Here is a 27,921-nt window from a genome sequence, read left to right on the forward strand (position 1 = left end):
ATGATGATTTTGTACATATCTTGCTTGCCTGACAGGTGGATCTAATGTTTATACCCACACATTGTACAGGAGAATCAGTAAGACATCAATCTATTTATCTATCAGCGGATTTGTCTAGTATTTACATTTGCTTAGACAGGCAGGTTAACGCCACAGCAATAGAAAACACCAATTGACATTCCCTGATGCCATCTTTCGATAATCTAGTTTTTAAGAGTCAGGTTTCGTAGGAGGTAAACGATAACCGTTCCCGTTGTAAGATTCGCGAATGCCATACCGATAGATGACATCATTGTCGCAGGGTCTGTACGTGCATAGGTGCACGCAGTGCTGGGATCACCAGTAGCGCGTTGGACTGGGCCGGCGAAAATTTTTCCCGCGGGCAAAGCATAGGAACACAGCAATTAGTGGAGTTTGCGCCGCCTATTCAACGCTGCTGCTGCTACTGCTTAAACTGCGACTGGTGCGGTTTGCTACAGCCATCCAGTTGATATTTTCCGCCTTCAGCGGGATATACCGCTCTTGCCATCGCTGCTGTTGTTATTATGTCCACCCTATACTGCTATAGACCTTGCAGCCTGACGCTCTTCTTTGATGAAATTTGAAAGACCCTTCACATATACGGGCAGCAGGGTCATACGAGTAGACAAAAACGTCGAATGGCACGGGTACGTTCGTTAGAGAACTTTCGCACGCATTGAAGATGAACCGATTTGTGGATTCATCCGTCTGCAACAGCGCTCTATGTAACATTAGCAAAGCGAAAGGCATCCAGACGGCAACGATAGTGCCAACAATAAGAACAATTTCAAATGCAAGGCGTATCATTTGTTCAGCCACGGGACACCCCGTTCAATCAGAACGTTTACTGGACTGACCGATGGCAACTAACAGGAGTAACGTAACTGCAAGCGTCGGCACGGGCGTCAGGTACGTCACAGTCACCGATGCCACTCGTGATCATCATCCTGCTTTCTGAACATGATATGCAATACTATGCAAGTAATTCACAAATTAAACCAGGCTTAATAGAGGTGAGCAAAAGCGTTTCGTAAAAAACTGGCATTGATTGGACCTAGTGCTGTGAATACTGACATCACAGGCTGACACCAGGCTTTGTTGTAGGTGGTGAACTTAACGTGGTCTGCTAGCTAATTGTCTTCGCAGAATCTCGTAATCTTTGCGCAGTAACTAGTTGCTTTTTATACCTTTATAACTAAGATATATATATTAGTATATATATATATATATATATTATACTGTGACAAAGATGATAATGTCACAACGCCGATCACTTGTTCAGATAATTGTTCGCTCGATCTCGGCAGCAACGACGAGAGCATCTGCTGTCTGTTTATAAAGGAATCATGTATTAATAAAAATAAGTTATCCGGATAGGCGAATGGTACAGTTTATTTCAATAACACTGTTTTCATAGCTAATGTTATAAGAGAGTCCGATACAGAAGTTAATGATAAACAGAACATGGGAGGAAAGCATCTGCTTAGGAAGACCTGATGGCGACTATTAATCCGTTGTTAGTTTTGTCGTTTTTCTACGTTAACCCCACTAAGTATCGTTCGACGTCTTATAGATGTTGAGCACAAGTTACATCGATGATTCGTAGATAAATGCGCACTAGGCTTTTGTCGTCTGCAGGAAAACATGTTTAAAATTATTTTCTTCCAATTTACTCTTCTGCTCGCCAATGGTTTTCTCCAAATCGTTCCAAGAGCGATGGCGTGCTCGACCACGATCCTGCTCACGACCAGCTTTTTTTTTAACGATAGTCTTGAGTAAGATCAACGATGGCAAGCGTTGCCCCCTTAAAAACAAAGTTGGTTTCTGCCTTAACAGACGGGCGACACACCTATATCGGATTAAGCGATTCGTTTTCGTTCAGTTCTCTTCTGGCAGATGACGATAACTAGGGTAGTGACCGCATGGGTAGTGGATGTTCTAGCTCATTCACATCGATGTCCAAGGCCAACAACGCAGAACGGTTCGGTGACCACTTCGGGCCGTTCAGGCCGCCGTTGGCATCGTCTTAGACTCGGTTCGCTTCCTTCCTCGACCAGAACAAAGCAAAGAAGGAAGCCGGTAAGCTATAGGCAACTTAGCTCAACCTGGTGAAAATACAAGACACTTCTGGCGTTGCGTTTCCCTGTGTTTACATTGAGCGTTGCGCGAACCGCATGGCTAGAGTGCAAAATCATTTTGCTCTTCTGATTTCTGTAGTAACCGACGAAGTGTGCGTCGAGATCGTCGCTTTAATTGAGTTAGAGGTGCGCGAATAATGACAAGCGGCCACACGGAGCGCCAGACACCGTTCTGCAATAGCCCAGGTAATAATGGCGGAAGTTTGAGCGTCACTTCAGGGATTTATATTGGTCAGAGCAGCAGAGCGTCATTTGCTCGTCTATCAGTGATGATCTTGTTGTTATCCTGCACTACACATAGAAACAGCGAAATATGAAATAAGGATACAACAGAATTAAGTTTGTCCTGCATTCTGTGAGCATAATTTTTAGAAGAAGAACGTTGAAAGATAAACTTACGGCCCATTTTAGCTATTTTGTATGCCACTTGCTCCTCAGTCGTCCTTACATATTGCCCAGATCAAGGAAAACATTTGAGGTTCACATGGACGATTATAAAAGGTATACGTACGCGCATTAATACATGATATATCCCATATATCTAAAGCGCATTTGTTCGCAAGTCCACGTACATTTATACCTAATTTCTCGAACTCGTAACATGCGTAAGTTAAATGGGTTACTGTTATGGGGCGAATCGTTGGCAGTTTAGGTTGAGTGTAAATAACCATCAGCATTTAGTACTCGATACGATAGCTGGCTGGATCCAGTGGTGATATTAGTAACTGCCGAAAGCTTCACCAATGCGAGTACTCAGCTACAGGATAGCAGGAGTGGACGAGGAGCGCATACTATGAGGCCATCATATTATGAAAACTATCCGTGGTTAGTCTCCTACTTTCAATTGTAGGAAGGGTATTTGACATTGTGCTGCTGTTGTTTCGATGTTTCGGCATAAACTATTTCATGCCGACACGATGCGGGGTAGTGCCTCTACTTTCAGTCGAAGATTTGACTGACTTCTGGACTTTTATCGGTAGCAGTGAGCACTTCGCTTTCATCACCAGCGACTCCACGGTTCCTCACAACGCGGACGACAGAAAAGATCGCTAGCCGTTATTCTACACACATACACATGTTGAGTACTAGCAGCTGCGAACCGACGGGACGAAGAAGTCCGGGAGTTGAGCATCGATGCGTGTAATACTGGTGCGCGCGTTATTCATACCAAAGAAACGTGAAAGATAGACCTTTGGTGGGGCGTTGGTGGATCCGGTCAACAAAATACCCTGTCTAGACGGCTAGCGTTTGGATAGCCGGAGCAAAACGGCGTGTACTACCTGTACTTCGCTCTTCAGCAGACAACTTCAGCAGCAACATACAAGACTAACTGTTGTTTAAGTTTAGACTTAGACTAACTATTGCTAAGTGCCGGACACATACGTATATTGATAAATTCAGTTTAGAGGCAGCTCGAACATGAAAAATCTGTATTGTTCAATTACTTTCTACCGCCAGGATGACGATAGCTAGCACAATTGGAAGAGCGTCTATAGGTAATATTGTTAATGCTTTATTTATATGTAAAACTCGATTTAAGTGATTACTCTATTTGCTTCCAAACACTTTCTAGGTACGACAATTGACAACTGATCTTGGAGTAGAGATCACTAGAGTATCGATACCTCAACCGTGTGCATAGAAGGAAACCCGTAAAACGCCAGGCACAAGTCTCCATGCACGATAATGAGACGAATAATATACAAATATATCGAATATATGATATTTATCTATGGCAGGAATTGCCGAGTTGTGGTATCTATCGTGACGTAGTCTTCTTCCGCCGAAATAGCACATTTCCTGTCTTTGGAAAACTCTTATAAAAACAACGATAGCGATATCGTGGAACGGCTAGGAACGAGAAGCTGATCTTCTCGATTACGATTAAGTCGTCTTCTGTCAATTTAGCATGGCAGGCAGCTGTTCTTCCTTTGATGGCTCAGCGTCTATTTAGAAACTAAAACACACAACAGTTTGCTGTGACTATTGTTATTACGTACAGTTTATAGAATTGATTACAATATGTATGTACGCATCAGTTTCCATGAACCGCTACATAGCCTATCAATAGAGAGTAGGTACTTCATTTTGTCACTCCGATATGACGCTGCGATCACGATGAAGTGCGCATGCATGAGGTATCAAGTGGTCATCTCTTATGTCAGGTAATATATTTCTTAAATAGATTTGATTTGTTTGAAAGTGCGAAAGATTCTCTTCAGGTCCGTTACCTGAACAGAGTAGTTCGTTATCTGAATAAATATGACTCAGTAATGGTGGAGACGGGCCGTATTTTTCTTGGTACTCATTTGTGGGGACATCAAGCTTGCTAGCCATATGGCAAGTTGGTCGAAAGGAAAGCCTTGACAGCTACGCATTTGTTATCCAGAGAGAAACACAAATGAAAAGGGTAAATTGAGGTTCTAATCACAGTCAAATTTTGTCTATCTACACTGTCGAATCTCTGCCGCTGCAAAAATGAAGGAGACGATGAATAGCTACACTTCGACGACCCTCCATGTTCATAAGTGGAGATGCCGCGTTTTTTTGAAAGCACGTTTTGCTCACCACGTGTCTGCTCAGCTTTGTTGTTTGTTCAGATGAAACACCTGTTTTCCTTTGAGTAAGTGATTGCTAGGCGACAGAAAATGAGGATTCATACAAGAATCGTTTCTATTCATGCGGTTTACGATTAGCCGTGCTTCAAAATACCTTCCGATGTTGTTCCACATAGAATTATAGTCGGTCGCCTTTAAATGGCTCGTGTCCATTAGCAAGACAAGATAGATTCCAAAAGTGAATTCCCTGATTTTCTTCCACATAAGGCTGGGGCAACTGTCGTTAAGTTGAGTGGGCTTCTTTTCATTAAAATTATCGGTGAGTACAGAATTAACGATGACAAAACAACATCTGACATGATAATTAATCGGATACATGACATTTAATTAGTTAGCCAACTAACGACTTACCGAATACTGTTACTGTACTAATAAACAGATATCAGAAAAATAAAATGAGCTTTCTGGGTAACGTTCTAACCACGACAACAAGTTGTGCTAACAATTTATAGCAACAGTTAAGACGCGCCTGGTAGCAAGCGGTGGGACGATGCTCATCTTTTTCCATATACACTTCAACTTCGGCTGAGCCAGCTTTTAGTTATGGTGAAAATCGAGTTTGTATTGACGCCTCAATCTGATTTATAAGTGAGACTATTTTTTCATATTCTTCTTTATGGTAAACAGCTAGTGGTAACTTGCTTTGAGTGCCAATGGCTTTTGTGACCGCCCCCTGTTTTCGACAAGATTCACCTTTGTAGAGGAAATCCATTACGATGCATAGCGACGCATTAGTAGCAAAAACAACAAACAGTCTGTACTGCAACTAAATCATTGAAAAATACATGTCCATCTCTTGCCAAGAGGAAAAGTAGAGAAAGACGTACGGGTCGTCAGACCTGTTAACATAATGAGAGTATATATGTAAAACAGGTACATGGCTATTAGCTTCTATAGCTACAAATTCTTTTTTTAACACCGTATATATATGTGCAAACCATCACGTCCGATTATATATGTGCTCCATATTAGAGTTCAGTTTGTGTACTATCTCATAATTTACCACCATTCCAACGTGATCTTCAATACGATTTCAGCTATAGATTTGCTTTCTTTACTTTGTTTTGTTTTCGGCAATATTTAGTTCGCCGGTTAAAACTGGTATGGCCTGATTCAAGCGAAAGATGGGTGGACGAAATTGTATGCACACAATAGGACGCTTTAATTTCCACTATCTAACACGATGTCTTTTCTAAACTGAAATAGGGTTTTCAGCTATTTTAGCGGAGTACCTATAGAAGGTACAGGATAAGATGAAAGTAAGCTCCAGCAAGTCGTTGTTACCACGAAGTGACTGAGTCTCCGGTGTCTTTGCTACATGACATATATACATTAGATGCTTCGACACAAGATACGGGGCAGGGGCTGTTGTTGTTGTTATCTCTAAAGAAAAACCAAAGTCCATAATAAGGAACTTGTTCTTCCGCAGCCACCAAGATTGTTTTTATGATCAGAGGAGGACCTGAAAAATCTGACTGTAGTTAGCCCCCGATTAGAACATATTGAGTATGGACTATTGTTAGCCAAGGATAGCACAGAGCAGGTCCGCGTAACTCTGACCTTCAAGCAACACCAATCGACCATTTGTGTCTAACAAAATATAAACGCTCAACAGCTATTAGAACTCGAAAGTAGTAATGGACAATTGGTATGCTGTGCATTTTGTTTAAAATATACATGATTTTTTTATATATCGTAGGATTGTCATCGTTACTAAATCAACGCAGACATCATTTGCCGCTTAAGCTTCACAAGCTTTGTAGGGGTAAACCCGGCCCAAAAACGACAGGCTTGTTAACAACTTCTTGTACGTTATAGATCTAATATGGAAGTGCTTAAAAGGCATAGCACTACATATGCTGATATTTTTATCTTTTTAAACACACGCTTTTTTAAATTTCGACTCGTATGTTTTAGATTCTATGCGTGTGTGTCTTTTATCCTATCAGTAGCACTGTCAGTGAAGATGGAGAAGAAACCTGGTCGAGAAAGGCATTGCCCGATGAAAGCTGATTAATAGTCGCCATAGCGCAGTTCTGTGTTCGCTCTGATCAGCACGGCTTCGGATACCCCAAGATATTGGGCCTCGCTACAGGGGTTCGCACAAGCTGTTCGTCGTCGTCATGAAAACGAACGACGGCCATTTTTGCATTTGTGGATGAGATCGTCTGCAGGCCACTGCAGACCGACTGATCGGCGACGAGTCGGTCGTCGAGCTGACCGCATACGGCCACTGAATATTGTCCTAGCCATAACAACTTTTGGCGGCGTTTTTAAGAACGTCAAGCATGCGCTTATAGTAGAGCGAATGAGAGCCGTATCATCAGAATACGGCAACGGGCGTGATTCTATCGATTAGATACAATTGAAAAGCATCTGTAAAAACCAGCATATCTTTCCATACGGCAGCAGTCAGCTAGCCATCACCAAACCGAAGGTATCTTAACGCGGACGTTTCATCTAGCGTGAGAGGAACTTGGTAAAAATTGAATATAAAGATCGAATCCTCGTTCCAGATGATGACAACAAACATTGATTGACCTGATCTAGCTCAAGGAAGCAAGCTAATGTTTGTTCCAGATGGAATGATCACTCGAGATTGCTTTAGAATACTACCAATTCTGGCTACCATCATCTAAGTTAACTTGAAGTAAATTATATATATATATACATATATATATATACTGGGACAAAAAACACAAAAATAAGCAAACGGCAAACGTTTTTTTTGCTCGAAATCAATAATGAACGTCATAGTAAAAAAAAAGAATTAGTACTTTTACCATAATCACTTAGAGTACTGAATGGATGCAACAGCTGCAGTGGTAGACAATATCCATCTCACCTACCAGAATAATTATTAAACACAGGAAGGTAAAACTAGATATGTGTACGTAACGCAGACTCTGACCAAGCGCCTTACCCTAGATAACGATGGTTGTGATGAATGTTGCAAGGTGATGATATTTTGTTAAGAAACACTAACAAGACTTCTAACAAGCTTACCTGCATTGCTCTGCTTTTTCCTTTCAGGATTTCAATCATGTAATCCGGATCCATGCCAACACAACGGAGAATGCCGCTACGCTCCTAATGCACAGTCTCGTTGCGTGTAAGTAAAATTCGTCTTCGATATTAGAAACTCTTAGCAAGAGCGTAAACTAAACATCCGATTATTTGCATTGCACAGGTCTAGCAAGGACCCATTTTACATTATCGTAGAGTCCTTTCGACAACGTTCTCTATGTTTGAACACAACTACCAGATGGAAATACGACCCAATTTTTGATTAAATCCTCTATCTGTGCACCCCTCTAAATGAACTATGAAGTCTTCTCCTTGTCACAGTAGTATATTGTCCGTTGCATTAGGACGAGAGTACTTCTACCGGCCCTATCATTGTGACTAATCATGATGACGCTAATGATAAAAACAATTTTCACTCGTCTGCTGCACCGTGGTTATGGTTATGGTAGAATAAGGTTGTGGGACGTCAGACAGTGGAAGATTGATTTCATAGCGTTCATCTTTAACAACAACGCTAAGATACTCTGGTCCGTTTGCTTTTTGTAGGTTTCATATGCACTATTAATGGTTGGTCCTTCGCTGCTGCGGCTGGCCATGTGACAACCTATAATGACCCCCGATATGCCTATACACCTTGTGCACCCATTCGATCTCGTATTGTTTTCATAATTTTTGTTGCCAGGCGTCGTTAACTATACAACCGCGTCTTCTTTAAGCCAGATAAGTCTGCGATTGCGGCGGCAGTGGTGTCCGAGGCAATGGTGCCAGCGGTAGTAGGTTTGAGCAACGGACGCACCATCTGGGGGTAATTCTACTGCAGATTGATCTACCACGCTAACTGTTGTACGACATCATCACAGCACTTACTCTGCTGCTGTTGTTCAAGCAGAAACCGATAGCATTTACCTACCTGCTTTTATCCTTGGCCTTTTCTATCTGCATCGTACCTGAGCTATACTATGAACGTTCCAATTCTTCTCTCTGCTGTAGCCAGGACGGAGTACGAGCATGTCCACGTTGAACCTGGATGGCGATGCCACGATGAGATGGCACGATAGAAGGTTCATCGAGTGCGTGTGATGCTTACGTCTAAACAGCCGTGGACGTTGTTCAACCATAGCCGACCAAACGGACCCCTGAAATATGACGAACTGATGGATACATTAGAGTAAAAGGAACAGAAGCACTTTGGCGTAAAATAAGAGGCAAATAATAAAAGGAAAAGTGCCGAATAGTATCAAAATGGTCTCGGAGCGGAGCGCGGAAAGAATCATTAGATAACGTCTTGTTAGATTCAAGCCACTGGTGCCACCTCAAATGAAAGGGAATACAAAAAAAAGAACTAGAACAGCTTGTTATTGCCGTTATTAACAGTTATTTGCCGTTTACGCCGCATCAGACTTATTAACTAGGTGAAAACGGAATCATTATCCAAATTAGACGCCTATACATATTAGAATAATAAGAATCCTATGCCCGCTGGTAGTATTAGGAAAGATTCTACCAAAAAAAGATGCTATCACTAATTTTATGCGGAAACCATCTACCACTTATTTCTGGAAAGGCGAGACTGATCGCTGATGACCCATTGGTCGACGGGTGTACAGAAATTACGTAATTATCATTCTGTCTATATAATCAATGTCTTGCGTGTCAGTTTAAATCTAGATCGTGCACAGTGGCTACCCAGGTAATTGATGTCATGTGGTCTGTTTCATCTATTTCGCTTTTCTTTGTCCATCTTATCGGGTGTATATATATATATATACACTGTGACGTACATGTCGTAGCAACAATTATTTTTTCTTTTCTCGTATTGTGTATGTGTATGTCTATGGGCATATTTGGGTATCATCAATAACATGATATTCCGGCCTAAGTAGATTTTAATGACATTGCCTGCCGCCACCAGCTGCTCCTCCTACTAATAGAGCGTCGAAGGCTTTCTAGTCGAAACGGCTTGATGCTGTTCCGTTATTGGTTCGACCAGACCCATCTGTGATAAGTACTGAAAACAGTGCTTACCGCAAGTAGGCAAACAAGGCAGTCACTTGCATGTAGCCATGATAGTGAATATTAGTCTTTCAACAACGTTATATACCAGCCAGTCTGTATACATATCGCCATTAGACAATTGATCCCTTCAATAGTGTACCGCTGACTTCTTTCAACGGTCGTCGGTTTATTTGCCTGTTTTATCTCGGCCATCATATCAATAACATAATAACGGCTTCAAGGGGCCGAGGAAATTGAATGCAAACATGCTTCACGAATTCGCGAAGCCTGCGTATATTTACGTGTATCAAGGACGATCGACTAAGTAGCTCAGTATTTAACTGCTGCATTTATAAGTCGAGATAGACTGCGCAATGCGAAGGGGCTAGCCCGCTCCAACGGTTCAAATCACCTAAAATTGCGTGATTTAGGAAATGACTGAACGATAGTTCAGCATTTCGGCATATACACCCGGTTGATATTGCCCTATGTGCTTTATTCGCCTAGCAGCGACAACGATCTCGGTAGCGTAAGATTAGTAGCGGGAAATTCTCCACCGGCCTAGCCGAAATCTTTGGAAAAATCGCCGGATGCGAATCTACACAACCTCTATAGTCCTTGACACAAGGCTTTTTACTCTACGGCTAACTTACCTCCTCAAGTGATGTCCTTAGCATAGGACGCCGTTAGAAGAAGACTCTCTTTTATAGCTTGAACTATAGTGGCAAATCCCGCAACATCGACCTATTGGCTGGCAGTGTTAAATGTTGAAGTGCAGAAAATTCAAAATGACTTGCTTACGTCTGTATAGCGTGTCGTTACTTTCAGGGAAGGTCAATAACGAACGGAGCCCGCCTCACTGTTTGATAGGCATGTGTACACTATACGAAGAAAGCAAAACGTGACAGAAGAAAAGAGTGGAGCAAAGACGACCCTGTCCTTTAGCAGATGACGAAGCCAGCCAAAGCCCTACGGGAGACGGTGGACTTTTGTGCGCTCTACGAGCATTCGCATATAACGGAAGGGTTTATTTCGACAGCAACAAATGACTGAAAAGGCAATAAACTCGCTTAAAAATCACGATTAATTTCCATTGTGGTTTGGGATTACGAGTTATCTTCCCATGACTAAATCAAACAGTTAACTTGATAACTGCCGTTTATTGTCACCCCTCGGGAATAGGCACTGTGTTCTTTGCAATTGAGTTCACGACAAGAGGTCGAATGGCCGGACAACGCAATAGGGAATTCTGTTTTCTCGTCACACACTCAACCTGTCGACGAGAATTCACTCATTACCAGAGTAGTATTAGAATTGTCAGCAATCAGTTTGTTCTTTGTGAACACATAACCGCGCTTTGTTTTCTTATTAGCGAAGGAATAAAGCTGGGAATGACGCTCATTTATATGTCTACCTTAATATGAGGCTTTTTGTGCCTTCCACATTAATTCCGAATGTTCAGTACATACAACCGCCTCTTGAGACATCCTCGGAACTTTCAGTGCGACAGTTATACTGAGTTGGCCTGCCCGTTTCGATCGACGGAAGAACAGAAAAGATCCTATCTCAAACTTCTTGTGGGGTCTTCGGTAGCGGTTTTTCGATACGTCGACGCCAGTGACTGCGGCCACAACAACGGCAGTCGTACGCTACATTTCGAACTGCGTCGAAGCGTTCTTCGTCTCTATCTTATTGCTAACGATCCCTGCAGTAGTAACAGTTCTTGGCTTTGTTGCCATTGTGGCCTCTTAACTCGTTACAAACAATCTGCTGATCACGATGTGATTCGCGCAGTACCTACGATCTTTTTACCAAACGATTACCGCTATTCTTAGCGCTGCTGGAGTGCTATTTAGTGGTTCAAACAACAGCAAAAGAGATATACTTATTTGTGCGAGATAGTCAAGGTAACCGATCGGGATCAATGCTACTGATTTCCTTCACCACGAAGATTCTGGAATGCGTGCCGTGTCATTACCATTGTACTCTGCCCGCGTATTCGACCGCACTATTGGTTTACTTAATGTACCGTTCCAAGGAGCATTTTTCTCTACTATTAAACACGGACATAGTGCTATTGAATGGCTAGAACATCTATCCGAAGTGAATACGCATGTTGACGCGGTGGCTATACTACTAAAAAAAGAGACAGGTAAAGATCGACGGAACACAAAATTTGCAAAAATGGCGCCGTACCATTGTATCAACTCCTTTGTCCTATCGCGCCTCTAGTCGTTCACGATACAAACAATAACAAGGAAACAATGTATGACTGTACAATTTATTACGAGTTAATCGCGACAGTTTGCGATCAATCACTTCGTTCCTATGAGTTTCTCTCGCCGTTGCATCTCACCAGAGCCATTAATAGGACCTCAATATGTTATCAGCAGTACCTATTTCTATGGCTATCGGCGTACCACTGTCCTGGTTAATCGAAAAAATATTGATTTTCGTTTGTGCCTAGAGTGCGGCTATAACCGCATATATGCAACTGCCAGCAGCATCCATGGCCGAAGTAATAGTAACGATACGTGTACTCTATATGTGTGTATTACCATATATTTTTGTTGTAGATAAAAGCGGTCGGTGGACAAACGTGCAGTGTGCCCGATTTTTGAAATGACGATTCTCTCTCGAGGTAACTCGTTTGTGGGAACTGGTAGGGGAAGATCGTGAAATGCCAAGTGGGTGATTGTGTCGCCACAGATTGAACTTTCATTGATTGCAGGTTAGTTAGTTTGTTTGATTTTTCCGTGCATCTTTCGTCTTGTTGGCATAGAGCTTTGTACCTGCTTTCGGCAACCGGCTCGTCAGATAATACGCTAACTTCTTCAAATCTAAAATCCGCAGTAACAGGTATATTGGATATAGAGAAGTAGAATTTACATACTATAAGTTTAGCAGAATACAGAAGTAGAGTAGTGTCGTCCACGAGCATCTGAATCGACCATTGAGTTACGGAACTCCGACTTGGTTAGTGTAGCCATCTGTGTGGGATTATTTTACCAGTGGTCGTAATGCCAATGTTATTAGTATTGAGCTAAAGTAAACAAAATCGAGCTGTTTGTTCCTGAGGTTTATCCTGTTGTACCTGTGAGCTGGAAGCGCTGGTGCCGACAAACTTGTATTCTTTCGATCTTGTAAATTCGTCATGTAAAATTGCTTTGACTGCGGCCTCCCGCTAAGGGCGAACTAAGGCAAAAAAATATGGCGTATACCATCATCATCATCGTCATCGCCACCAGCAGCATCAGCATCGTTGGCAGTCGCCATATTGTTGCCTGGAGGAAAATTCACGAGGGCTGTGTGGGATAGATTGATGTCGGGGAGATTTGAAAAGAAAACGAAAGAGTATATGCTTGAAATGTTGGTTAGAACGTATCGATCGCGCCTGTAGCTCCGTAGGATTCTCTGGCAAAACCGCAGTATCGCGAGGCGAAGTGACGAAGCCGCGGAGGCCCACAGACTGCTAAGGTTTTGTAACTGATGTTGCTGCTTATGAAGACAACAGCATCTTTGCTTCGTACTTATGATTCATTCTCGCACCATACGGATGAAGCATGAGGAAACAACATGGAGAACAAGCTCGTCTAGAATGAGAGGCTGCAATACAAAAAGACCACCATAGACGAACTCCGGTTGAACAGAAAAACGTACCACTATTATTATTATTATCAGTTTGAGAACGAAACGAAAATAGTAAATGCCATAAGCTATTAGCGAATTATACGATGTTCGAATTTGCGTCCTGGAATTTTTGTCATGCCTGTGTTTTAGAAAGTTAGAGCACATATGGCTAGGCCATTCGCTGCGTATCGTCTGTTTGTGTTTAAGTTAAGGATTCGCCAACCACTTACCGAGCTTCGGTCTACGGCTGATATGAAGTGACCCATAGTTGGAAGTATTATTGCTCATTGCCTCAGCTGATCTCATTGATATCACGAGCAAAATGAAGCCCGTTTCTACCCACCTGCTTACCCGCTCATTCAGCTGGAAGGATGAATGTAAAGGGAATTTAACGTTGTCCCGACAAAGTCGACGCCTTAGGTCGAGTGTGATACTCTGCTTACTATTGCTACATGGAGATAACTTCAGTCGCGTTCCTGCCGCAGACGTCGCCACTAGCTTTGATAACGTGTCGCGCTTTCTCCATATATACCGTGTCACTCAGTTGCAACCTCCTCATCGAGAGGGGACCACAGATGCGTGGCTCTAGAGTGATATAGATCTTTTTGACTGAAGCTGAGGAACAAGCGATGTTGTCCTCAACGCCCCCTTCCCTCTCGCGAATGCAATTCAATCGGAGCTGCCATTCAAAACTTGAAGCCAGATCCACCTTCACAAAACAGGGACAAAGAGAGAATACGATGGAATAAACGGGAGAAATGAGAGAGCTGGCAAACACAAATCTAAATTTTATGCAAACTTACTATGCAAAACGCTATATCAGCGCGCATTTGATCGATTTGAAAGTCTTTTTATTGAGAAGTTGCCTTACGTCAAGCAAATATCTAATTGGCATAAAACTTTTGCTGCGTTAATGATGAACTGTCCCTTTGTTTGGCCATCGCTAGAACGCTTTTGCGAAGCACACGTCTTGTATTTTAGTGTTTTTTTATTTATTACTCCTTTTATCATTAAACATTGAAAAAGGTACCGATCACAACTGCTTTCTCTATTTCCTTGCTCTTATTATGTTAAATTAAAGCAATGTAATAAACTTCTAGCCAAGTTAGTCAAATCGTTCGCAATCACTCCTATTCATATATCCGAATGAACTTGTACCCATCGTATGTGTGAGTCAAACAAGTGGCATCGACTCATTGCATCCCCTCGAAGTTCTCGTTCTCTGGCGCCATTGGACAGAAACAACTTCACTTGTGATTGTCGTGGTCTCCGCGTACAATGTAGCCAGTGAAGCCAGTTGAGTTCGGTGGTGATGGCGCTGGCGCGGCGATGGCCGTGCTCAGCAGAGGCACACACGCATCTTCAGTTTGGGTGCTACTAGGTATTATCGTGTTCCTTTGACCAAAGTTGCCGATTCTGCCTTGTCTGCTGCTGCTGGTGTTGCTGCTAAAACTAAGTCCCATCAACGTTCAACGGCCTGACCGAGCGGAGCAGCCAACTGGCTCCGCATGCTCAGCGGCCGAGAACGAGAAGGAGCCACGAAGATGCGTTCCCACGCTCGCCAGAACCACCCCCTAGCCAGCACCGATTTCGCATCCCCTCTATGTAAGACTCGCCTCGTCTCGTCTCACAGAACCCCTCCTGAGCGGAGTGGAGCGGCGTGGGGGTACTTCGTGGACTATGTAGTCGGAGAGTCCACAGCAGTTATCCCAGAATGGTGTGGATCCCGACCGAATAATCGAATATGTACCCATCATGGCTATAGTCAAAGCAGCAGTAGCAGCAGCTAGGCAATCGTATGCATTGGCTGGGCAGTTAACAGCCGTCCAATGTGGGGCTATGCGGGACAAGGAAAGCAAGAGAGAGGGAGAGAAAGGAGCGAGGGTAAAGTTTGGCGCGTACCGTTTCGAATTATTGGGGACACTAGGCGAACGCTACACGCAGAAGGGACAGCGCCGTCATGCAGAGGCTTCTAGATAACCTAGAAGGTAGAGGGACCGAGCACACCATATAAAACCCCAGCAAAAAGCACCTGGTAACCTCTCTTGTCTATCTCGTCGCCCGCTCTGAATAGGAAATAATTTGTTGAATCAACACCATCGATAGTTGCAGCTGTCGGCAATAGTGACAGCATTTGCGCGCCTTGTTGTGCAAGTTCGACAAGAAAAATGCTTAGAGCTAAATTAGGGCTTTTGCGTCCTCCTTATCTTTCGTACAATTACGTTACTATTCAAAGCGACTATGGTCGAATGTAGTAGGTACTAGACCACGGAACAAAGGCATAGTAATCTTCTGATACTTGTAGCGATGCTTCTCCCGCTGATCGTTATTAGTTTGGTACTCCCGCAAGCACTTGCACTCGTCTAATTGAAAAGTAACAGCCTCAATGGGTTTATTACGTCCCCAGAAGCTTAGTTCAGCTAACTATTCAAGGATGTCGGTTACCTCACACCACTTTGCTTCGCTATTACTCATGTAATTCATCTCACAACCTTGAACACGACTTGCGCCTCGTTTGCAGTCAAAGACGTCGTCGGGATGACAGGGATTAGAGTATGACTGAACATGCGCTCCTGTCCTTACCTTATATAAGCTTTAATTGCAGTGACCAGTTTGACATATGCTTCTGAACCTACCCCACATATGTAGATGGTAAAGAAGGTTAACTATCAAAATGGCCAAGATGTAACATTGATTGTTTGTGAGACTGAGGTGAGTTTTCGTTGAAAACATTTTTAGGAGCTCAAGGTTTCAGTTATCACAGTTAATTCCATCGGGTGAGGTCATCGTAGAAGGCTCATCATGTAACTATAATACGTCTGATCTGCAAGCACTGCCACTGCAAATCCGGATGCGATATTATATATGTGGATCGCAATAGGTCCAGAAATTTGCCAGTGCCTTGGTCAGCGTCAGCGGTTTATGGCTGCTCGTTGTTATGTGTAGATATCGTTTTTAATGCAAGCGCGATGGTCAAACCCAAGTATAATCTAAAATTAAGATTGTGTTTCGCGATAACATTTTTTCTAGCGCCACACCTATGTAGACAGTGTCCGAGTTGTGCAGAAACTATACAGAAAGGCTGTATAAAAACAGAAAGCTGGCAAAAAGCATGATATAGAGAAAAAAAATAACGCTTTACTGTGGTCGATGGTGTTATTATTGGCATTGTCGGTGCTGATGTATGCGTCTTCGTTTGTGTTTTCTGCTCTTTTTACTGTAAATATATACAGTACGTTCGTATAGGTAGGGTTTTGTCTTGTACTTTAATCCGTCGAAGATGCGGCGAGATCAACACTTATGTCTGTGTTGTTGGCGTCGTAGTGGATATAGTTACCATTGATGCTGTTGTTGTTGACCTAGCTGTAGACGGTTAGCGAGCCTCTGCACTGTTTGATCCTTCGATCTTCCTTTGAAGACCGACAACGATTGGTTACATCATGCACGCCCTTCTGTATATTTCAGTCGGCCATTCGAATGACTGACAAGGCTGTCGGCGTCCCACATTCTAGCGTATTACCACATACTAGCGTGAAAAAGCGTTTCGTGTAGCGGAGTAGAGGTTAGCTCTCCATTAATCATATTGTCCCGTTCATATTACTCCTTCCATTGCTAGTGTTAGTGCTGGAAATAAACTCGGAAGCATTGCTTCACCAGGAAATTCGATTTATCGGTTATCTATAGTAGCGTGCTCGAATCCGTCGCTATTAGTCTATTTGTATAGTGGCCCGTATTAGTTAAGTTCTGTCTAAACGTACGTAGCCATCATTAACGGCCGTTGTTTTTCTGCCAATGAGAAACCAGTGTACTTACACAGAACAGCGTTCAGCTAGTGCGGTCGATCGATTCGTAAATAACATTATCTTTAGCAGAACAGCACGATGACCTCACAGGACCGGCTGGTCTGCCTATCTGTTAGGTCTCTAGAAGTCCCCTGTGCGGAGTTACCAGGAGAATGCTGCCTATGGGTCTATGCTTCGTAAACTTGATCATATCTCGTGTGTCTAAACCGCTAACGGAGGCCGTTGGCCTAACGCAGTCTGGTAATGGTGAGCAGTTAGGCGAAAGTGTCCGAAAAATTCGAAGGTTCGAATTCGTCGTCCTGGTGGCTTTATTGTCGTGGGCTTTCAAAGCGAGATGTCTGCCGGCTAGCCGTTTCTACCATATCCACGCTAGAGCTCGTCACCGTGCTAGTAGTGAAGAGGTCCCTACACTATAATGAGTAATCGGAGGGAGAGGGCTGTTCGGAGGTGCTCGGTCGACGTTCTTCGCTGTCGGCCTAGTCGTCTTAAGCTGGGGAGGGGGGGGGGGGGGATTCATGTCTTCTGCGAGCACCATCTGCCGCCCGGAGGCATCTGGCGTCTCGGTGACGCCGTGCAAGTGAGCCAGCATATGAGCTCACTGGCTCAAGGCTCACAGCCATTCTACGACTGACAAACGCCGACACGAACGTCGCCTTGGCCAAGTCCACTAGGTCGATTTGCTGTTGTCCGAAGCCGCTGCTTTGGGCGGCGGGAAAGCTCAACGATTACGAACCGACATGATTCTCTTATAAGGGTCGTCACATCGGGTAGATCGCACAGCGAGCCGGGCTCGCTGTACTATTTACAGATAGTACGTTTTTCCACGTGTAGGTGTGTATCTGTTTGCGCAAATTTTGGGAGCTTGTCTCGCCCCGAAGGCACCATCAGCAACAGCACCGTCATCGTCTTGGCCGTCGGAATACCCTATGAACCTTCTGTGGATGTATGTCTGCTCAGTGGCGGTCGAGTAAACCCCGCCGATTCGCGTGACGCGAAAGAAATCCATGCCGGATATTCTAGAAAAAAGAGCAAATACAGAAAAACGTGTATCCGAAATCACTCATTGAGAATTGTTGTTTAATTAACAAGCATCAAACAGAATTCGAAAACGGTCATCCACAATACATTTTACTGTTATTGTCACGGCTAGTCTGAATATATAAAAATAAATTGCGCTAACTAATGTTTTACAATGATCACGAGAGAACAGAGAGGAACGTGCGACAGCTTACGATATCGGCAGGGGCAGAGCTATCTATATGTTGAAAATTACATATATTTTATTAAACGACATAATGCAGATGTGTTTGCTGCCGCTGGCCCCGCCATCACTCTCATGAGGTTTCTGTTGTCTCTTTAGTACAATGTGTCGTTTTGTTGGTTGAGTGTTCTAAGCAAAGTGGTAGTATTCGTTAAGTAGTTCCGTGTTAAGCAAGAAACCTCGTCAGCCACTTCTACTGTCGTGTATGTCTGCTTGTGATTGATTTAATGTATGACAATCGCAATGTGTTGTATCAACCTGCCTGTGCATTTTTTTTTTATCTTTTAGAGAAGATGCTGCCCTTATAATACAGCAACAGCGGCGGAGCAAACCATAGCCGGTCACAGCCGTTGCAGCTGCAGCAAGGGCAGCCGCATTGGCCAGATGAATTAGGCACGTTCGTTCCAAGGCTAGACGATATTTGACGTTAGGCAGCCTGTCTCGAAGAGGGCAAACGCTGTCGGTATGCCCCACCTGGCGTCTATTACGGTTAGTTTCCTAAGCGAAACGACAACGACAATAGTTACAAGGCGAAAAACATCAACTCTAGCAGCAGTACAGAAATTAGGAGACGATAAAAATAAGCGCTGTTCAACACTGACCCCAGCAGTAATAGGCGATAACAACCAGTTTACTGCGGCATGTCCGTGTCGTTACGTCTATATGCGTGTTTGTGCACCAGCAATGTTCATCTTTCATTTATATATATATATATGAAGTAAGCGGCTGCCCGTTGGCGGTCTGATGATTTGCGCGCGGTTTTTTCCCTCTTGCCCATGCGCTCTCCGTTTATCTATTTGCCGCTGCCCTTTTTAGTAATGATGTAATAACGCAGACGGAATAACAACAAGCTCGTTGTGCGAATCTGGTCTCATATGAGGAGCGAGAAAAAGGACATTCAAATAGATAGACGGACTGGCTGGCAAGCAGGCAGGCGAAATGAAGGGAGAAGATTGCTACCATTCCTCGGACTGACCAACGGATGCTGTCACAGATTATCGAACAACGACAACAAGTACAGGAGTTATTACAGAATTGCTGATCGTTGCTGGTCCATCCGGTCGGCCGAGCCGAACAGTCCGCTTTGTCCGTCATCATCTACAATAGATCAAATTGTAACAACAAACAACAACAACAATAATAATAAAGACGACATAACGACAGTAGCCCTTATATCAACAGCAACAACAGCAGCAGCAGCAGATACGGCGATATCGATCTGCCATCCTAAAACGTTCAAACTAATGATCATAGGTCGATTTATGACGAAAATATTTTGAGTTAGCTAGTTTTGTGAAATCTCACCAATATCCATGTCCTTCATCAAGGCCTTTCAGTGGAATCAGCAAACGAAGCACACAAAGATAACCATACGATATTAATGTACTATGATTTTATAACTCTATCGACAGACTTCGCCGGCGCCGAACTAACAGTGAAAAAAATAGAATAATATGCAGAAGTGCTACCAGGCGACAATGTGCGTACGTGTCTGTACATCTCCGAACGTTTTTGACCCATTGCTAATGAGAGAAATCCAACAAAGAAAATGTGGGTCGCTGTTGGCTCTTTATGGTGGCTGGGCCAGCCTCGGGATGAAAAGATGAAATTAAGCAACAGGCGCTAGTTGGTAAAATTGGATCGTTTATTGGCTCTCATGGATGAGATTACCATGACGCTGACCAAAATACGAACGAAACTATGAGATTGACTAGTGAATGCGCGTTGATTCGGATTGTTACCAGTACCAGAGGAATGATTTTATCGTTGATTAAGGTTAGCAGCGGTTGTATGAATAGTGATCTAAGAGCGGTAATTCGGAGAAATTACTACTAACAGAAGTAGATCTGAGGATGTGACTGGGGCTGATGACAACGACTGAAACAAAAGCGACGCCCAAAAGGACGAAGCTTGGAGCCAGGAAGCCTTTTCCGCCCCCCAAGCGACGTTCCTGTTGTGGTTCGTACCTTCTTTTTGTGTCTGCGCGATCAACTAATGCCGATGCTGTTTTCTGTAGACGATTGTTAAAATTACCTCGGTGTATTGTGTTGATGGCGCACTTGCATAATTCTCTTAATCTCTTTGTTGCAATCTTTGTAGATCTTGACAAATCTTCAGGGTGGCTAGCCAGCGTCGTATGTTGAGACCTAACTAAAAATCACAGGATAACTTCGACACACAACGATAAGGTTGTGTAGAATGTGTCGTTAGGGCTTTTGAAGAGGTCACCTAGGATCTTCTTAGCGATATGGAGATGCGTCAGATTGCTACCCCTAAATATTAATAAAATCGAAGATCCTTTTCGGTGATTCATTGCTGTATCATCTTGTAATAGTCGAGGAGAAATCCGATGACAAACTCGTGCAAGTAGTAGAGCAAGGATGTCTATTAGAAAAAATTACTGTTTTAGTTGCTTGTATGCTTCAACGACGTTTGGTAGCTAGTTCAGTTCTAGGATCGAGCGTCTCAGCAGACACTCATGCCATCGTCTACTGATTGATTGACTCAGTGTGATGCGGGAATGTCCATGTCGTAAAATGGTATCACCACCACCCTTACCAGCCATAAAGAGCAATTCGGCTTTTTCTCCGAATTCTGATAATCGAGAGGGTTCCTACATTAGAGAAAAATCGCCGTCACTTCATTTGCCCGCTGACGTGATAACGTTGACGATACCAATTGTTAAACCTGTAATTAGTCTGTTCTGGTAGAAAGTTGAAGTTACTATATGTATATTTTCATTATTTCACTGTTATTTATTTGTTAAGTACCAGTGGCGAATTTCGATGTCGAAGGCTCAGAGACGACAAGGCGGCACGCTGTGTAGTGCTGTCGCTACGTCTTGCATTTTGCTGCCTCGGCTGCTGTTGCTGAATGCAGAAGTTCTGATGAACAAGTGTCCTCTCGAGCCTCCACGTTGCTACGTCCTATCCTATTTCACTTATCATGTCGTTTCAGTATACAACGTTGGGCATCATAACTATCGCATATTGTCGATGAAAACTTGATGAGCTTCTTCTTGCTTTTCCTCTTTCGATTTTATAGTCTTTTGACGGCGCCATTTCAGGCTGGTCGAACGGCACCAATTTGTCGGAGAGACTAGCGGCGCGAATATTGCTCGTTGTAGCGAGCATCGTTTGTGTTTATTACGCTATTGGTTCTGGCAGTATGTCAGTGTGTATATAAATTCCTTTCTTTGACAATAGTGCTTGCTCAAACAGGCCACAGCCTTGTCCTTGCTAGTCTCCCTCAAAACGCCGACAAAAGGATACTTCCGAATCTGCTGCTACAGACATTACTCGAGCTACGTTTGTTACGTATGTAATGTATAGAATTATCTCGGGCTGCAGCATACGCAGGGGGTTTGGCGGTAATCGTAGTGCAGGTGGCAACGACTATGCCAGGTCGTCAGTACCGTTACTGAACACCGACCAGATGAAATCATCGTGCTGACAGGAAGTACTACGCAGTCTCAGAATTCCAGCTGCCATTTTCGCGCTCGTTATCTGTTTTGCCGTTGCAGTTGTCTGCGGGATGCATATCTTAGCAGAAGCAGCACGAACGCGTCTCGCAGACTGGTCGAACTCCCATTGTTACTTGCTGGGGCCACCTATTACCACTACTAGACTATATGGTAGGTAACAAAAAAACGATCGGACTGGCAGAAGCATTCGAGGCAGTTGTAAATCATCAATCAGAGGCGTAATTGTAGCGATAAGCACACATTAAAGATAGCAAAGCGATAGCTGAAATGAAGTGACTGAATATGTCGGCTGGATAGCCTGCGCCGGCCGGACACCTGAAGCAAGACAGGAAAAGGCGATCAGTGTTGAACTGTTCCCTTAACTAACGTACGAACGAAGGAAATGACGTTGAAGAAAAGTATGAGATAAGAACGACATGGTGGTATGGAATGGACAAACGCAACATGAATCCCTCTTTCTCTCCGCTCTACTGCACATTACAACAATAGTAACAATATTGTTAATGTAGTGACGATTCAATCAATTCAACAGCGGTAGAAACAAAGGGCAATACCGCTCAAAAAAATTTTTGACAACTTTCACTATCTAATCTGTTTGCACTCAGTAGTAAGCTTCTTCATTTGTAACGTTAATGGTGACATCGGAATAAAGGAAATCCGGCTTTTATAAGTAAAAGTTAATAACACCGCTACTGATTAGATCAACATCAATCCCTAGAATAATCCTATAACTACGCCAAGCGCCAATTAAAAAAACAAGCGAGTTTTTCGTGCTTCTACTCGGTCGTCGAATAGCGGCACCAGCTATCTGGCCAACTGATGTCTGTTGGATTTAATGGTGTTCTTCGAAATCAGTTGCGTGAGTGTCTAGGTGGATGCCAACCTGTCACTTACCAGGTTGGCGTCCACCTAGAACATCCAGAACATGAAATTGATCTTGGTTTAATTTGTTAAATACGACGTCCTCGTTATTCTCGTTGACCATTTAGCCGGAATCACTTGACTGTTTACCATCTGATCTGGTGCGCTGCCATACAATTGGGAACGATCAGAAATGATCATCGTCAACAGCAACAACAAACACGATATTGAGCACAAACCGAGAGGTTCTCAAACTGGTCCCCTAGTTGTTGTTGTTGTCTCTTAACTCAGACAATAACGAAGCAATATTAATTGTCAGCTTGTGATCGTGATGCACGTGGCTCTCACTCTGAGGGTTTACATAAAGAAACAGAAAAGTGTGAACAGTTCCGATTCGTATGGCTGTCAACGCCGACCGCAAGGGATTAGATTCCCCGGCGAAGCAGACGAAAACCGAACTGAAGAGGAGCTTTTGACGGATTCGAAACTATTCGCCGTTTATCAATTCTATTATTATAATTATTCAGCTGCAGTAGCTCAGTATCGTGTGGTGCTACCGACAGCTGATCGACAATTACCTGCTCAGGCCGCGTTGTAGGTACTGCCAAAGTTCATCATACTCATAGCAGCAGCTGGTAGACGTTTTTCATTCGTACATCTTGGATACTTACCTGGGTAGTAATTATCGTAAGCAAAAAAAAAGCAACGGTAAGGCAATACGCTTATGATATAGTATATGTAAGGCATCGTCAAATATTATAGATGCCGTGTTCACTATCAGTCAGCGATTTGTATCAAGAAGTAGCCTCTACTTGCCACAGTGCGGCGCTATTGCGAAGTCAAGCTACCTTCGAACAACCTCTCCCTGTTCCCCGCTAATAGCCAATAATAATAAGCACGCAATAACGAAATGTTGTAGTTCCGACGAATTTTACGAACCATCATATCCACCGGTTCTTGCGTACGTTCGACGCGCGATACTTGATACTCTGTATACTTACGTGACGTCCTACTTGGTTAGTTTTGTTTTTACTACGCGTGTTTACAGATCTGTGGGTGTGTATGTCTACGTCTGTTTGTCTGCAAATGTATGTATGTATGTATATATACGTTTCGTTGGAACGACCCTATGACTGTGTGTGGTCTACGGAAATTACTCACTGCAGATAGAGGAGCACGAAAAAATCTGCAGCTGCTAAATATATGTACTTACAAAGATTTATGCACGTACGTACACAGCTATCTGTTTCGAAGCTTCTGTGAACAAGTCATTGGCCACTTCACTCACAAGCTTTCCATTCACATACATCAGCCTTCTTGCCTAAGACTGTATTATTAGTGGGAGCGCTCATTGCTCAAGTATCTTGACTGCTACTACCGTTGCTATTTCACTATTAAGACTATCATTATCAGCATTATGGGGTAGCGACGTAAAGCATCTATTAGAGAAACGAAGCGAGCAATGTTAAAAAAGACCCGAAGCGATAATGTCTCATTCGATACAAAAATTCACGTAGATCGCAACCTGCCTAAACGAATGTGAATTCTGACGAGAACTGTCAGAAAGATGTTTTTGATTACAATCAATAATAACAAAAACAGAAAGGGACAAGAAGACATTGCAGATTGGTTAGTGCCTGGTACAAACAGAACTTAAACAAATCTTGCGTCCTCTCATTACATGAGCCAGCCGTACCGCCTTTGTCGTATTGGAAGCCAAAGTTAATCGTTAAAAATGGGACTCGGTAAGAAACCGTGCCGCAGAAAATTTAGATACCTTACATATTTCGTAGTTGTATAATCCGATAAGCCGATCGCGTGCGCTAAAACGCTTCAGATATAAAAACTCGCACTATTTTTTTTGTACGAAAAGGGAGAGCTTATTCATAGGTTGATGTTTTAGTCTTGTGAGGCTATAAGGTATTTCAATTTTTTATGTTACTTGATTTACAGCTTCTGTTTTTGGCTTTAATGAAATTCGAAACATCTATCCTCGTTTACTGTTCCATATCTCACGTCACTCATTGTGTATCTTCATGTTTTTAGGCAGTCCGCTCTTGAGCAGTACTTAACGTTCCGCGTTTAGCTTTATATGATCTGGCGCATTTCAGCGTCGTGCAGTAACGATGCTTGAAATGACCAAAAGCAAACTTTCGTAATCGCCGCTAGGAGGTCTTTTGACACCGTTGTCGACCCATGCACGGTCGAGACAAAGTAACATATTTCATCTATAGTATCGTATGTACTCGTTGAACGTTACACACTATATCTACGGCCGCGAAGTTGATCGTGGCTTTACAAGTCTGCGCCCCTTCATAATCAATATGACCAGCAGCTGATTATACCCCACCCCTTTCTTTGGTTTAATTATTATTGGTCCTATTCAGCGAGCGATGATGTGATTGCTGACAGGATATTATGCCGGACCTCTTTGTCCAGGGTGTCGTAGCATTTGCTCGACACTAGGAAGCCACAGTGGATACGACATAAGCCGCGGAAACAGCCAGTAACTCTTTCCGCAGCTCTGCTAAGCGGAATTGGACACTGTTGCTTATTCCTTACGTCGAAAGTTGTAAGAAATTCAATTTGGCAATCACTAAGAATAGACTTGTTATGGAGATACGCAGGCACGCACATGTCCAGCTATAGGACACATGTGTCATAACGATAGTAAAATGGTGATATGGCGTGTTTCGCAATCATAGTACGGACCAATGCTGCGAGGCAGGCGTAGTGGTTGTAGGACGCCAATGTGGACCAGATTGCGTCACCGATACAATTGGCCGATGTTACAAAAGCAGTAACAACATATCGCGTCCTGCTCTTGGTTTACTGGCGTTGGCGCATTGTCGCGCGGTCTTTTGTTCTACTAAGGTGGCCAGCGGCTGGCCGGTACTCAGTGGTCACCGTCTTGGTGTGATAGATCGGACAAGCTGCTGATCATGACAATAGGTACTGAAACACCCAGTTAACTATTCATTTACTGCTATTAACTGGCTAAACTAAACGATCTTCTAGAGGGTGAACAGATTGAAAGGAGCCCGCCTCACACTACCGTTTATACTAGAATATTAGGAGAGTAGCTCAGTTTGTAGTTGTTATTGCAACAAGTGACCTTTGGATTACCTGAAGTTCGCTGCTGTTCGAAGCAAAATATCTGCAACATGGAAGATGACTCTTCCTGTTGATCTAGCCATCATTTTCGTTTGGTACTTCACCCGTAATACCAAGGCACTGCATCGAAAAATTCGCTATTCAGCTCGTAATATACATTTATTATCGGTTAGATGGTGTGAAACGAAGTGCCGTGTTGTCCTATTCCGCGATGTCATGTTCTTTACGTTTTAAATATAAACAAAATATTTAACTAACATGAACTATGTTCTCATCATTCGTCGGCAACACTATCATACCAGCTAAATAGATGTTGTTTTGGTAGTATCCGCTTATCTTCAGCAAAGCCAGCTTGAATTCACCTGATATTAGCGAAGTTGTTATCGCCCCCTAGTAGCTGCTGGTGGCTTTTAAAAACTATGTTTTCTGCTCGTTATCATTGTCAGCAAAGTAACCTAATGCCATGCTCTTCTGGCCCTTTTTTTGTTGTGTATAATGATTGACTGTTTATCCATTATTTATACAACATCAGCTGAAGCAGAATTAGGTACAAGAAATGCGACTGGCGAATGCGGGCACCAAAATAAGCAGATCAATAGCGAAGCAAGGTATCATGGATTCTCAATCTTCACGCTGGGCTTTTTGATCGGTCGCTACGTTATTCAACACATAGCCACAGAGTGTGAATGTGTGCAATTGTCAGCGCAAAATAAATGCTACTTGATAAATTAGAAAAAAAAATCGTCAAATTATAGGGATAAACACGCAACTGTGCCTTTCGCATACAGCCATACAATAGTTCGAAAATGGCACACGAATACCAATGGCGGTATCTATCTGTAAGCAGTGTGCGGAACCCGGAAAATCGGCTTCCATAAATAGAGTGCAAGAGACGGCACCGATTGAGATAGCAATTTTGTTGCTTATTATTACCACTATTGGCGGTACCGATAGAATTGTTTTGTTATTACTATTTTTGCGAGCTCCAAGACGTAGACCGACGCAGATACACACAGAGAAACGAAATTTCCTCTACGGTCTAATGATAATTTGATCAAGGTATATGTTGGCCATTTTGTTACGAAGCTAATGTGAAACAAACTGAGGACCATTCAGCTGCAGATGGATAGAACGTCACACCCCAAGAAGCTACTTCTGATAGGAAACGAATGTGACGACACTTTGCCTCAGCGAGCAACAATTGTTAGGTGACACGCACACATACGCAGGGGCAAACAAACAGGGGCAGCGTAATTAATAGCGACCTGTGCGATAATCGTCGGACAGAAGCCAAATCGCCGCTAAAGTGACTAACAAACCATGGTAAATCGAAAATAACGTTTGTAATTTCTGCGTTCTATTGCTTCCGTGCTTCTCGTTCGATATGCGGGTTTTTTGACAGCGCAACACGTCTCTCCTTTGTACAAGACAAAGAGCGACAGTACAAAGAGGCACCGAAGCATAGATCGTTGTCGATGCATCGCTATACGTTTAAGGCAGTTACGGATCTTAAAATGTTCCTTAAAATGTCCTAGCTTCTAGCTGACCGTGACAAATGTAGATGGACGGGTGTGTACTGTAATGACAGGACCTCATATGATGTCTATGCTATCATATTATAAACATTAATAAAATAATCTAGCTTTAGTCAAGTAGTACATAATTTCCTTAGTTAAACAGTACAGGTTTCCTCAACACGGATAGAAATAGTGTTGTGACTGAGCCTTGAACTCTGCTATATATATATATATATATATATATATAGCAGCTTTCAAGTATATCAAATATATCAAATTGGTGTTTACTGAGTGATGTCTATCCACAAGAGCTTAGACTATCATACAAAAGGCAGGTTTACTTGGAATGAAGAGATGCTGAGGTTACTGCATAGTAAAGAAAACTGCTGCGCCGTAGCGTGGTACGTGGCTTCGTGGGGCTTCAAAGACATCGTCGTCTTCCTGCGCAACAC

General features: G+C 43.1%; 1 protein-coding gene across 1 annotated transcript in view; it reads left to right on the forward strand.

Moving 5' to 3' along the window:
• N (neurogenic locus Notch protein) overlaps positions 1-27,921 on the forward strand; it is a 68,160-nt gene that overhangs the window by 12,122 nt on the left and 28,117 nt on the right. The window contains exon 2 of the mRNA XM_022791957.2: positions 7,811-7,889. Within this exon, the coding sequence (XP_022647692.1) occupies positions 7,811-7,889 (79 nt within the window). The remainder of the gene's footprint in view (positions 1-7,810; positions 7,890-27,921) is intronic.

Source organism: Varroa destructor, unplaced genomic scaffold (genome assembly GCF_002443255.2).
Source record: "Varroa destructor unplaced genomic scaffold, Vdes_3.0 BEIS01000001.1, whole genome shotgun sequence".
NCBI lineage: Eukaryota > Metazoa > Arthropoda > Arachnida > Mesostigmata > Varroidae > Varroa > Varroa destructor.